The following is a 15,011-nucleotide window of genomic DNA, read 5'->3' on the forward strand; positions in this document are numbered from 1 at the left end:
AAGACATCTGGTACCTACAAGGTTTAGCCCAAAAGTAATTGAAACATAGTTTTCAAACCCAATTTCATCTTCTTGTGAATAACTGACCAAAAATGGTCAAGGAACTAAATTAACAGCTTTTTGGGACACTGCACAAAAAAATCAAAGTATATCAAACTCAATAATGGTACTAATCTTTTACATATACCACATTGTGGGAATCCCACCCAAAAAATTCACTTTGCATTTTATCTTGTGGGAAATTGTGATAAGCTGAAACTGTTATACATACAACTACTGGCATTTAAAGGGTTACAATTCTGAAAATGAATAAACATTTAGTATGTATGACATCTGAAGGTACTTAAAAGGTTTAGACCAAAAAAATAAAAAATAATTTTTCATCCAAATGTATCCCTCTGACCAATTAATTGACCAAACATGGTAAATTAATTACCGTAAGCTGAATTAAGTGCAGTGTATTTTAAGAAACCACATAAAAAATGCATTAGACATTAACAGTGATCACAACAATGAGGGACCAAGTCAATACTTCGAACCATTTATTTAGAGGTTCTGATCAGAGTATAAATCACACTACCAAGTCTTATCTTAGGAAATAAAATGTATTTACAACAAAATTTTCACATACATTGGTTTCAAATAAAAACAGACGGTAAATGATATAAATAAGTTCTATGGAAAATAAAACTTGTCTTACAAAAAATATATGCAATTTCTGTATACATTTTCTCACATTGGTGCCAATACATCTATACTGTACAGTTTCGGTACATACAGTATAATTTACAGCCCTGTGTGAGTCAAACAAATAAAGTCCAATCTGAAAACAACCACTTGCTCTTATTTTTGGAGTGTTAAATTACAAACCAGATTGACTAAAGCAACATGGAGAAGAGAGGATTTAAATCGGAGCTTATTAAGTTTCTGATGTGTTCCAAACAGTGAATGTGGGTAATTCCTACAGTATAGCAGGGAGTAAGGAGGGTTGTTTTCAGATCGGCTAGTCGAGTACCTAAAATAGGTGCTTTAAGAGCGAAGCTAAGTAGTGCACAGGCACTGACACACGGGTCACATAACAGATTTTATATAGAGCCTACATACATTCGCTAACAAACGTGAAGTGAGCTACTTAGCTTACATTCTTAGGCGTGTTAAAATACTTTTGAGAGCGCACCCTCTCTTCATGACATCGCTGCGGTGACGGAATGCGTCTTTTCGCCTATTCCGACCCCATTTAAAAATAACAACCAGGCGAAACGCAAGAGGGGTTGTTAGCCCCTTCGAGGCTTGAACCCCTAAAGAAATGAGCAGTTCGTGCCTGAAGGAAGGATGCGCTTTCAAATCTTTCAACACGGCCTCGGCGTAAGTTGTACAGTAGAAAGAATACTAGACATCTAGACATTCATATTAAAAAGTCTTTCTGTATTTGGGGTGTGTGTGGTTTAAGGGTCTGTTTTAACGAGTGCTGCGGCCGCGTGTCCTGTAGGGGCGTGGCGGGTTTTGCCTGGATTGTGTCCTTTACTTTTGGTCCTTTGGAGGGCACAATTGTCCGGCAGTCGGATCCAGATTTTGACGAAGTGCCTCGAGAGTCACTGTGGTGGTGGGTCTTAGGTCTAGTGTCCGTGAAGGAGAGGGGCAGGGTTTGGTTTGGCGTAAAGAGGTCAAAGGTGATGAGCGTCCGTGGGGCTTTATGTTCCGGCGGAGCAGAGCCCGAGGCCGGGTTAGACTTCTTCCTCTCCTCCTTGTTGTTGACGTCTTTATCCTTCTTCCCGTCCTTCTTGACCTGAATGTGCGCGTGCTTGGGAGTGCCCGTCTTCCCGTCCTTGGTTTGGGACGCCGGCGTGGACGAGGCGTTGCTCTCTTTGCCCTCTCTGTGTCCGCTCTTCTCCTTCTTCCCGTGCGATGGCTTGTGTCGGTGCGTGCCGGACTCATCTCTGTCCGGCCGCGTGTGAGACGCCGCCGTCTGCGCGCCGCCTCTGTCTTTCTCGTGCTCCTTGTCTCTCTTGACGTGAGGCTCCCTGACCCCCTTGTCTTCCCTCGGAGGCGGCAGAGACGCGTGAGGGGCTTTGCCGTCCTCTCTCGTCCGGTCCTCGTCCTCTTTTTTCCTCATCTGTGGCAGCGGCTGTGTCGATGCGCTGACCTCTCTACCGGCCTCCACCCTGACCTTCTCCCGCTCTCTCATCCTCTCCTTGTCCTGATCTCTTTCTTTCCCCCGCTCCTTCTTCTCCTTCTCTTTACTCCTATGCTTTTCCTTCCTCTCCTTCTCTCTCCCCCTCTCCTTGTCATCTCTCGGTCTGTCTTTGCCTGTCTTTCCTTTCTCCCGCTCCTTCTTGATTTGCGGCGGGGTATAAACGCTCGTAATGCTATCTTTAGATTTCTCTTTCAGACCTTGACCTTGTGGAGTTGTCCTTTGCTGCCTCTCTTCCTCCACATCGTTCTCCTCCCTAATTTGCTGTAGTGACTTTGAGGGGGCGCTACCCTCCCCACCGTCTTCGCCCCCCTTCTGCGGCGTCTGACACGCGCCTGCACTGACGTCTGCCCCTCCCTTCACCTCCTCTTTCTGCTCTTCCTCGGCCTTGGGCTCCATTAGTGTGTGTGGGAGTATGCCGTCATCTCTCTCCTTCTTGACAAAGGGCAGAGAATCTGTCGGTGACGAGTCCTCAATCTCGGCTTTTTTCTCCGGCTCCGCCTCCTCCTCCGGCTCCTCCGCCTTGCAAATGTACGTGGCTCCGTGTGAGGGTGGCCCCGCCCTTTCCTCGGCGTCCAGATCCTCCAGCTTCGTCAGTGTCTGTATAGGAGGCTGACACTCTCTCTTCTCCTCTACCTCCTCTTCTTTGATTTGAAGTGGCGTTTGTATGGGTGTACTCTGCCCCTCCTCCTTTTCGTTCGCCTCTTCCTCCCCCTCCATTTCTTGCTGGTGGTACTGTCTGAGCCGGATGTGCCAGGCCAGACTGCAGACAGAGGAGACCGTTTTGAACTGGTGGACCACATTTCTGGGGATGAAGTAGATGTCATCGTGGTAGAGCTGGATCCGGGCATATCGGATCCCCTCCCTCCTCAGCTGGTTCAGCTTGGCATCGTCGATCCACTGCACACACTGGAGGGGGTGACAGGAGCAGAGGAAATTCAATAATCCCTTCATAGAAATGAACAGGCACGAGGAAATGTTAAAGGCTAGCAGAGTAATAATTGTCGGCTCATGTATTAAATATCTGACCGAGTACTGGCTGAAAGTACGGCACTGGAACATTTCCAATTCTTAGTTGATTAACAAGAGCTAATGTGACATGTCAGAAGTCACAGCCAAGCAACTTGATTTTCTGCATTTTTCCACACAGTATCTGTGTTGGATTCCGGTTTAGCAGAGAAAACTGGATTATATCTTAATACCCCCACTCACCCCCAATCCTCATAAACTAATAGTCTCATTCTATCACCCCAATCCTCATAAACTAATAGTCTCATTCTATCACCCCAATCCTCATAAACTAATAGTCTCATTCGATCGGTAAAAGTAACGTCATATTTTTGGGGGATTTTTTAGTAATGCATCAGTTAAAAATACTTGATAACAGCCGATGCTTGTTGTTCAGCACTGAGTCTGTACCGGCAGTTTTAGTGCCATGTGCGTTCCGGTTAATGGCGCGCCCCCATCCTACTGGACGCAGGGAGGAGTCTGACCCACCTGTGACAGCGGAGGCTCGTGGAGGTCCAGTTGCAGCCTCATGACCACTTCGGGGAAATCTCCAGCGTGAAAACACACAACGTCTTTGGTGATCCGCGGAGGAGCGTCGCTGCTGGAAGGCAATACAGAGAGTCTCATTCACAGTTGTGTTCACTATCTGTTTGGTATGAAAATCTGAACACAATCTGACGTCATCTGTCTATCATCTTTGTCTATCATCTTCTACTGTGTTTTTTGGTGTGAGGCCAAAGGTGATTTTCCACCAGTCCAAGTTGGACAGTTGTATTCTGTGTAAACGTGTACAGGTGTCTGTGTGATAGACCCATCGTGGTCACCAACCATCTCTTCCAAAGACTTCCACTTGGCAAAAGGTTCCGGTATATGAGGACCAGAACCTCACGCTACCTGAACACTTTCTACCCCATGGCTATGAGGCTCACAAATAGCCCCCAGCCCCCAAATGACTCTGAGATATACCTCCCTCCCACTCACACACACACAAACACAATGCACTGTGCTCCTGCACTGATGTTGTACCCCCAACCTCCCTATACAGTTAACATGTGCAATTCATGCATATTAACTGCGAATGTAACCTGTTAATACTCTGTATGGTGTATATATTTTAGTTAAAATAAATTGCCATCTCTGATAACTTTTGCCAACAGTGTACCCTTCACCTTACCTTGCTAACTTTGTACTCTGGCACACTTGGCTGCAAATACTCTGTCCATATCTTGTATAATGTTAAAATGTATTTGTATTTATTGTGTTGTCTATATCTCATGTAACTTGTGCACCAAGTACTACACCAAGTCAATTTCCTTGTATGTGCAAACATACTATGGCCGAATAAAAGGATTCTGATTGGAAAGAGGCCAGTGTACTCACTCCTCTCCACAGCGCACAGCCTTCAGCACACCGACGGCAGCAGTGGTTTGTCTCTCGAACCCCTGACCGATGTGGTCGGCATGGGCTCTCGTCCGGTCCTCAAACAGCATCTCCCTGGGCTCGCTGACTCTAGGTAGGTACTGGAGGTTCTTTATCTCATTGGTAGACCTGAAATATATAAATTTACACAGATATAGTACATTCAAGGAAGTGCTAAGTACCTGTACATGGGATCAGTGTTGTAGTCGAGAGTCCGACTTGTCTGAAGTCCCGAGTCCTGGACTCATTTTCGGGGACTTGTGACTCGACTTGGACTTAACCACTGATGACTCGGACTTGAGCATTCATGCATTCGGACTCAGAAGTTGGAGACGAGGACTCAGACTTGTTAATTGATAAAAAACGTGTGTTGTTTTTGTAAAAAAATAAAAACATAATAATTTGGCATAAACTATTGATACAGGGACATTATTCAATTTGGTGCAAGGGCAGGCATGTGTATTCCACCCAAATGCGTATTCATAGTCAGTAACTCCAGACTCGGATTCAGGTAATGGGGACTCAAGACTCGACTTGGTCTCGAGATATGGTGAGTTGACTATAACACTGCATGGGATGTAGAGAAGATTTTTTTAGCCCTACTTCAAACCAAATTGTGTTTCTTTGACGCCGGTTGGCTGATAACATCCGTCCACTGGTAACAGCTGAACTACGGTACTCAAACCCACCTTTTCCTTTTGAAGGGCGATTTGGGCATGTCTGCCATAGGGATCATCTGTTCCCCAGGTCGGACCCACATGATGGGGCCGTCGTCACTCTCAGTGTGACTCTGCAGCCGCAGGCTGGAGAACGTTCCCCAGGGAAGAGTCCGCTGCACAGAGCGCATGACACTGAGTTAGACAATGACAGCTACACAGATATTACACTGAAATTAGACAAGACTTTCACACGTCCACTATCTAAGCTACATGTAAGTATGCATACGTACACACACTACACATACAAAACACACTAACCTCCAAGAAGGGAGACCCCTCCAGCATGTTAATGAACTCAGGGAAGTAGTCCCCGACCTCCTCATCCACAGCCCCGACCAGGCTGACCTGCCGCATGGCTCCGGCTCGGTACGTTCCCTGGGAATACGTCCGCTTCACCTGCAGCAGGGAACCAGGAGAGAGTTCACATCGTCAGCCAGCAGATACCAAACAAAACCTTCTTCCTCTGACAAACTTACAGCACATAACATGTCAAAACAAATGGTCAAGAACAACACAAAAAGGTCCTGAACTTGTTTCCATGGTCGTCTTATGTTAGCATTGCAACATGACATCTCGCTACTACTTCCAGAAATCTCTGTCTGTCTGTCTGTCTGTCTGTCCATCCTTCACATACATCCTTCACAGTTCATTGAGCGGTTTCATACAAAACTAAACCTTACATTTCAGTTTTACAACAAACTGCGACTTTCTTGACAATCCTACCTGCTTGACATGCAAAGTTATCTTTTAAATTGTTCCGTTCACCACCATTCATATTTTTTTAAGACCTTGGTACCCATGTTGAAGCAGGAAGTGATGTCGACTTTGGCTCTGAGGCTCTCTATACAGCATATTAAACAGCCTAATATTGTGTGACCTTTCATGATATGTTTGTGGCTGCAAGGCTTCAGAAGTCTGGCTTCATCTACACCATTTCAAAAACACTACCAGTATTTACAGAAAACATTGTTAAATAAACTGCTGGTGACCCCGCTAGTCCATCTGGAAAGATGAAAATATGTTCCTGTAGCCTAACGCGATACCAGCTTGCGCTCTACTTCGCGCAAAATTTGCACATTGCCACTTCTGGTGTCTGCGCTGCACGAGCAAACAACACAGGCTGCATCTGTTTCTTATGTGTATATTCCATATTGTTCCTGCAACAGTACCGTTACTGACCTGTACCAGGGTGACTATCTGTACCACACACTTGCTGTCACTCATATTATATAGCACTTCTATTCTTCAATGAAGTCGTCGCAAATAAACTGGAATATAACAAGATGGACCGGCCGGAATTCTGGGATATTAACGGTCATATATATTACTGCCCGTCAAAAAAAGAGTCTAGCGTAAAGCCTGTTACTACCACACACACTTCAGATCTGCGCAAATCACTGGCCGATTTGGGATTCAAAACGGCGAATTTTGCAGAAAGGTGACAAGTTTGTATGCATGCACGAACAGCACCTCGTCATTCAGGGTGTGTAACTCCTTAGTGACATCACCGATGACATCACAATTGCTTGAGTGACATCACTGATGACATCACAATTGCTCGAGTGACATCACTGGTGACATCACATTTGCGCGAGTGACATCACTAGATTATGCAGCTGCCAGGAATGGGGTGAATGGGCCTGACACTTGCTGGGGAACCAAGGAACTACAGTGTCGACTGAAGTTGTTTGGATGAGCAATCGCCCCGTTATGGACATGCATGTATTGAACAGGGCACGCAAGGTTCTCAAGAAAACTGCACTACAGGCATGACTCACGAGTAGGGATGGGCATTTTAAGCAATTTAAATACTCGAGTACTCTCCTTCTATTATGAACGAGTACTCGAGTACTCGCGCGCGGGGGGGGGGGGGCGGTGGGGGTCTATGTGATTACTATGGTAATGACGGAGCAGGGGTAATCTGCTGTGTGTGGGGCTGTTCACACATAACGTTTGCATTTTTGCATGGAGAAAGCGTTAACCTGGAGCATGTGAGTAGAGGGACTGACTGACTGACTGACTGTGATATTAGGTGAGGTGACGCTAAGCTAACGTCTAAAGCCTACCTCAGACAGCATCTCCGATGGTTGGATGGATGGCATTAGCGCTTCGGAGCGGACAATATTGTTGTGAAACAAGCGAAGGCTCAATTCCAATACATTTCCATTGTCCAGTATCATCCATTTTACTTTATGATCACTGTTACACTAACGTAAATCCACGGCTTACAAGGTCCGGTGTTCTGCCAAAAAGTGAAAACTGACCACTGACCAGTGTGATTAACGTTACAGCTGCAGCTAAATAGTGATCACCATGAAACGATTGTCTCCCAAAAAGCGATTCTTTCTCCACATTTCTTGTGACTAACGTTATGGGAAACGACAGTGTAGTCGGTAAACTACTGCAAAGTTGTGAATGAGTTTTATCGGGCGTGCGCTATGAAGAAGCGTGCATCTGTCTCCTTCGGGAGCATATCTTCAGCCACCATTTTCGGGATGAGCTGGAAAACTTCCGGTTAAAACTTTCAAAATAATGTTACTTAAACAAAAGTAAATAGCTTATTGATGCACGTTGGAGGAGAAAAAGTATTTCAACGAACGAAGCAGCAAACCTTGTATCAAAATACTCGTTGTGATGTTATATGGCGTGAAACTATGGCTGTAACGCATTACTCAAAATCAATAAGGTTACAACTCACGTTACAATAAGCCTTTTATTTTTAAATCAACAAAGCGGATGACGTACTTGTACATTCTGGCTGACTTGACGCCCGTGCAGTTCATGCTGCCAGATCCACATAACGATGCATGCGTAGATTTAGACCATTTTTAAAGGGGTGGGGAGTGGGGCGAGTACCCGGACAGCGGAAACGTTACTCGAGTACTGACGTTATGAACGAGTGCTCGAGTACCCGAGTACTCGCGCCCATCCCTACTCACGAGTGGTACAGGCACGTGTGGTTCTCAAGAAAGCTGCTAGCAGTGTAGGAAAATTAAAAAATATTTTCGGGGCAACTTTTGCCCCCAGCCCACTGTCTAAAAAATGGGCGCATTTACAAAATTGGGGGGGGGCACTTCAAAAAGGACTCCATAAAGTTGCTAAACCGTAGTGTGATCAACAGTGCTGTTTGTGTGAGTGTGTTCTAGGGGTGGGAATCGTGGAGTAACTCACGATACGATATGGTCACGATACTTGGCCCTCGATAATGATATTATCACGATACAGCGATTCTGCGATAATCGATATATTGGAAGAAATTTTACCTACGATACATCACGATATCTGTGTAACTGAAGAGAAAAAAATACCCCTAAAAGGCAGGAAAGCAGGTATTATGTATTTATTAGCAGAATTGACATGCGAGTTCACTCACTCACTCATACCATTTTCGATACCACGGAGGAAAAGTTACACATTAAGTATTTTTATTATTATTATTAAAACAAGAAAACCTATATAACCTACCTACCTATATAATTTCTAAAAGTAGATATTAATGATCAAACATTTCCATTCATGTAGCCTACAGTATTTACGTTTTTGTTTCAACTACAAACATAAATAAACGTCAACTTGAAACTATGTTTCAACTACCACACACAGCATAATATTTTAGCCTGTTTATTAAAAAAAAATAAAAAAAAAATGAAATAAACATATCGATACTTGGTGCCAGTGTATCGATAACGTATCGCAAGTGGAAATATCGCGATACCGTGAGTATCGATATTTTGTCCCACCCCTAGTGTGTTCCTCATCATCTTCTGGCAACCTGCTTGCAGGTGCTGATTGCATGTTCGAGATGGAAATGGAAATTAAACGAATTGAATGAAAATAAAATGGAAATCTTGGGGGCAATTCTCCCACCTGGATCATGGTTTTTAGGGGTATTCTGAGATTTCTTATGACATTTTTACCCTTGCCCCTGGCTAAATTACTACACTGTCTGGCTGCAAGCAGCAATCGGCCCGTTCCGAACAGGCAGGTTTTGAACGGGCACTGCAGACTGACTGCACTAGTTTAAACGTGATGACAACAGAACCGTTGATTGTGCATCTTTCTGCCTTTACACAGAAGCTCCAGTAAACATAACACAGTATGCTGCACAAGACATACAGTATGCTACACAGTAAGCAGTCCTAGTGAAGTGAAGTCCCTACAGGGATGATGAAACTGAATTAGATACACATTTCTATTATTTAAAAAGTCTTAAACAACCACGAGAGAGTGAAGTGACTCCAACCTCTGTTGGAGCCAGTGTAGGAATTTAGCTAGGGGCAAGGGCAAAAATGCCCCCAAGAAATCTCAGAATGCCCCTAAAAACCATGATCTGGGGGCAAAAATTGCCCCCAATATTTTGATAATTTTATTTTCATTCAATTAATTTAATTTCCATCTCTAACGCACTTAGCACCAGAAGACAACGATGAAGAACACACTCAAACAAACAGCGCTGTTGTTTACACTATGTTTTAGCAACTTTATGCACTAATTACTATTTTTTAAAGTGCACCCAAAATTTTGTAAATGCCCCCAGTTTTTAGACAGTGGGGCAGAAGTTGCCCCCAAAATATTTTTTACATTTCCTACACTGGTTGAAGCCTTGTCTGAGCCTTGTTCCCTGTGTCTCTGATACTGTGATTTCTCAGCCTTCATACTATCGCAATAAAGAAAACATCCAAAATAAAACAAAAAACCTCACTTCAGCGTTGACAGCCCTAGTCTACGACTTGATGTGATTTTGAAAACTTCGGCACACCTAAGCACTGACTTGAAGGCGGTGCCATACCTACGACACTTAACATCTGCAGGGGAGGAAACTGTTGCCAGGCTACACAACTCTGAAGGTCCTTTACACACCGGGAACATTTTCTCGTGCGATGAATTCGCACGTCAATAATATTTTTCGAACCTATATCAGTGAATGCAACCGTGCAAACCAACGGCAAAGTTTCACTGAGCGTTATTGTGGTGTTTATTTTTCGGACCACGGTCGATTTTTCAGAAATTTGCGTCCGACGTGTACGCATCTGTTGCTGTGATTGACAGGTGGGTCAAAATTCGCATCACAATTTCATGCTGTATATTCGCATCGCTCTTGATGTGTAACAGCCATTAGTCTTATGTTGAAAAGAAAATATATAGCGTATATAAAACAATTTAAATAAATAAAAAAGTTTATGATAACTCACACATGATTGTTTTATGAAAGGTTATTTGTACACACAATCAAATCCAAATATGTAGATGACAAAAAAAATGGACATCAGAATGGGCAGTTCACAGTGGTTTTCATATTACCACCAGCCGACAGCCGTGACTGACAACTGGTATTGTTTTCACTGTGTGTGTGTGTGTGTGTGTGTGTGTGTGTGTGTGTGTGTGTGTGTGCGTGTCATCATGGAAAAATGCAGTCCTAATTTGTACACCTCTTGTAGCAGGAACTACCACAGCACAGAAGTGGTTGTGAGTACTTTGCCAAGTGTTTACGGTATATATATATGTCTGTCTGTCTGTCTGTCTGTCTGTCTGTCTGTGGAGAGATTTTGTCAACACGATAGTGTTGCAACCGTGCAAGATGCAGTCATGAAACTTCACACGTGTAGTTCAGATCACAATGAAGGCTGAGTTCGAAGATGGGAATGATCAAAACATGCTGGCCATAAGTAGGGGAGTAGGAAGCAGATCGAATGGTGTGATCTATTCCTATCGCAACTATGGTCTCTAGTTTCTTTTGTAATCTATGAATGACAAAATCCCATTTCTAAATTGTGAAATCTATGGATGCTGCCACATTTGTGGAAGAAAAGAAAAACATTATTTGTAATGAAAAATAATTAAGAAATCAAAGAACATAAATTATGCCAACAGAGCGGTCAAGCTGCCATCATCATAGGCTTTGAAAATAAGATGACTGGAAACATTAAATCAGTAACAAGCCACCAAAAATCAAGTGTGAGCAACATCCTATTAGGATTAGATGAACAATGAACAGGTGGAGAAGTAAAGAGACACCACTAAAAACCATCCATGCTCATTGCTCACTATGCTGAAGTCAAATTGACGGGAAAGAAAAGATGTTGACATTTTTTAAATGATCACCAGAGGATGTAGCCTGCCTAAATTGAATTGTTAAGAGAGCTGACTCAGGCTCTCCAGGACAACACGAGATCATTAAGAAAAATCAAAGGCTACAAAGAAAAAGTAATAAAGACGAACTAGATACAGTCACCTTACTTTATTATAGATAAAAATAGCTTTTTATTTTACTTGCAGAAAATTAAACTTTCTTTAGGGAGTATGCTGGAGGCTGACGTGAAAGCAAACCTCCAGTTGAAAGTAGAATAATCACTACAAAGCACTTTAACAGAGGGGTTTCTCCAGGGACCATTACGATCATGCTTAGACTGTGCCGTAAGATGTCCTGGATGATACTGAACCACTTTAAACACAGGATTAAAGATGGCTCGGGCGGTGAATGAAAAGCCCCGGCTATTAACGGTCTGATCGAAGACCTGGACAGAAATTACTTCATTACACACAAAATTGGTGGACGATGTGGTAGTTTAGGATGTGTCACTCTCAAGCCTCCAGACCACATACTGGTGCAAGTGTCAATGTGGACACGACAGTGCTGTCAAACTCATCGCCTCTCTAGCTGAGAGACAATATGAGTTTGACAGAACTGTGTAGAGAGGCTCTACAATGTCGACTAAAATAAAAACTTTCTCACCTGAGAGTGGAAGCTAGCCATGGTTGTCGTCTCGATGTCCTTCTTCCCAAGCACTTCCATCTTCACTGGCGAGTTGGGGAAATTGTAGGAGAAGTAGTCCAGGAAGTCCGGGAGGTAGGAAGCCGCCCCGTGGATGATTCCCATCACGTAGTGCGCCGCCTCGGCCTGGTCCTCGCTGAACGACAGGGTGACAAACTCCTGGGCGAAGCGCTGCATCTGGGCCGGAGACAGGCCGGAGAGCTGCTCGGTGTAGGCGTGTGCCACCGACGCCCCTCCGTTGGCCTGCTGGTCGATGTAGATCAGATGGCCGAACTCCAGACTGGCCAGGCCCGGCGATGGGGTGCAGTGGAGCTGAGAGCCATAAGCCAACCTCTCCCTGGCGAGAGGGGATTCCTGGTGGTCCTGATGCTGCGCTGTGGTGTGGTTACTGTTGTTCCCGTTGATTTTACTGAGGAATTCCGGTAGATCTAGAGACACTCCCGAGCACACGGTCTGGCTTGACCGGTGATACATTTTGGGTCGGCTGCGCCTCTCCTTCTCCCGCTCGCCATCTTTGTGCTTCTTTTTCTTCTTCTTTTTCAGTTTCTTCAGCAGGAGGTCTTCCTCTGAAACAGCTTTGGGCTTCTCCTTCAACTCTGCAGGCAAGAGGGAGGATAAGTTACTTTATTCAGGTAAAAGCATCAGTGGTGCATCATTGGACAAATCAAGGCCTATAAAACTGAGACAACACATAATAAACGTCTTGCAAAAGACTTATGTAGCCTAATTCAAAATAATCAAAGAATTATGAATGGCTTGCAAAATACTTATGTAATTCAAAATAATCAAAGAATTATGAAAAAACACAAAGGGTTAAGGGGTTAATGATATTTTTTTAATGCCATACCTTTCTGTGGGGAAATCGCTTCTCCATTTTCCCTAGCAATGTCATTCACAGGTGGCAATTTGTGATTCTTCAACTCTTTATCCTTCTCTTTTTTCTTATCTCTTTCTTTGTCCTTAACACGATCATCTGAAAAGGGGTAAATAAATACAACACAGACAGGATGAGCTGAAGCCATAGACTAAGCGCTGCTAAAGATAACTGACGAGCAAACATTTCCACGTGTATAATATCACCATCTGGGCCTAATAAATATTGAGGCCTATCGGTGTAACAAATTATGTAATCATTCAATAACGATTTTATTATAATTACGCTGTAACTTATATACAATTCTCAATTTAACCATACACTGACATGATCGCCGTTAGCCGTGGTGTTGTGTTGCCCTACCTCTCTGTAACATTTTCACGTCACCGTTCTCCGTCTTTGTATGGCAGCTAGCAGGGCTCACTTTCTCCACAGCAGCAGCCACGGGTGAGCTCTGCTGCGCCTGGACGCTTTTGTCCTTCTCCTTGTGTCGTTTCTCTTTCGCCTTCTTGACTTTCGCGGGAGAGGCGAGGAAGTTGCTGATCTTGAAAACGTTTCGAGCGGGAGCTGCTGGCAGCGCCGTGGCGGAGTTGCTGCTCGCCTTGGCCGGGCCGAAACTCCATTTCGCTGGGCTTCCATAACTCTGCTTCCCGTTGTGTTTTTCCCCTGCTGCCGCGCAGACTAGCTCCCCGTTCACTTTCCTGTGTTTCAGGCTCTTCTCCTCGACTCGCACTTTCTTGGAAGGCGGGGGGTAAATGTCGCTGGAAGACTGCGGTCGGCTCTCTGGCGGTCGTTTAGCTATCAAGGGTTTAACGTTAGGGGAATTTGTTTTGCTATTTGCTGCGAAATGCATGGAGTCCACGGACTCGGCCATCTTGGAAGTTTCTATTTTTTACGGCCAGACGTAACTGGTGCGTGAGAGACAGGCGGGGGCGGGGCGTGCGCTGCACGTCGCGCACGGACGCAGTATGGGGGAGGAGAGGGGCGCGTCAACACGATTGTTTACAACACTGCAGGAAGCGCTGGCATAAAAGATATTGCATTGCAGACAGTGTCATAACATACTGTACTGTAGTAGGTCTGACTGCTGCCACCGCGGGCACAGCTGAAGAATGGCAGTTGGCATGGCATTTCAAGTATGACAATAGATAGATAGATACCGTAGATAGATAGATAGATAGATAGATAGATAGATAGATAGATAGATAGATAGATAGATAGATAGATAGATAGATAGATGCATAGATAATCGTGCATTTACATTAATTCATGCAAAATCCAATAAAAATGTGTGGTGGGGGTAGAAAATAACCGTACATTTACATGATCAACATTAAATAGCCTAATGCTTTAATTCATCCAAAAGCATGTTAAAATGTGTTATTAGTGGAGACCCATCGAAATTCGTAATCGTAAAGACCCCTTAATTTGACTGCTTACTTTCAAATATGACAAATTCATTCCGTTAATAACTAATTAATAAGCCCTCCCCTGTAAACCATGCATAAAAGGATACCAAATTACTAGTGTCTCCATTAATGCAATTTTTAATGAATAATTGATGTTTATGTAATGCAGAGATGTTGGTTTATTTCCAGTTTGTTTGAAAAATTCGGCCTGAATCACAAGCAATACACCCCATAAAATCTACCCCCCCCCCCCCCCACACACACACACACACACACACACACACACACACACACACACACACACAGTGTTCTTGAGCAAGGCACTGAATCCTTACCACCCCCTTGTGGAGATTCACGCATGTCACATGAAGGCTAATATTATTAAACAATTCTTTACATTGTCACTAGATGGCAGTATAGTGATGAAGTATAGTGAGTGTCATAGAAATCATTGCATTCATTCAGTAACAGCTGTTTCGTGGCTCTTTCAGAACCAAAACAGTTATAAATGTTGGGTGATGTCAGTCGAGAAATGACTCATTGCTATTGCACAACCGAATACACACATATCGGACATCTGGCTTCTTTATTTCAATTATAAAAAAGACTTGATTTGTCA

At 44.0% G+C, this 15,011-nt stretch overlaps 1 protein-coding gene across 2 annotated transcripts; it reads right to left on the reverse strand.

The window, feature by feature from the left end:
- Positions 1 to 331: 331 nt before the first annotated feature.
- Positions 332 to 13,857, reverse strand: LOC310793362 (lysine-specific demethylase RSBN1L-like; the record flags this gene model as incomplete). 2 transcript variants are annotated; one of them, XM_083655169.1, is made up of 8 exons in its annotated part: positions 332 to 3,100; positions 3,689 to 3,797; positions 4,580 to 4,747; positions 5,308 to 5,450; positions 5,596 to 5,733; positions 12,071 to 12,705; positions 12,957 to 13,082; positions 13,347 to 13,857. In XM_083655169.1, 8 exons carry the CDS (start codon positions 13,855 to 13,857, stop codon positions 1,406 to 1,408), a joined length of 3,525 nt encoding a protein of 1,174 aa, XP_083511295.1. In that variant the 3' UTR covers positions 332 to 1,405. The 2 variants fall into 2 exon arrangements, with proteins under 2 accessions (XP_083511295.1, XP_083511294.1); XM_083655168.1 differs by having other exon boundaries at positions 3,689 to 3,800.
- Between the last annotated feature and the right edge of the window lie 1,154 nt (positions 13,858 to 15,011).

Source organism: Poromitra crassiceps, assembly GCF_964638095.1.
Source record: "Poromitra crassiceps genome assembly, chromosome: 18".
NCBI classification, from domain to species: Eukaryota; Metazoa; Chordata; class Actinopteri; order Beryciformes; family Melamphaidae; genus Poromitra; species Poromitra crassiceps.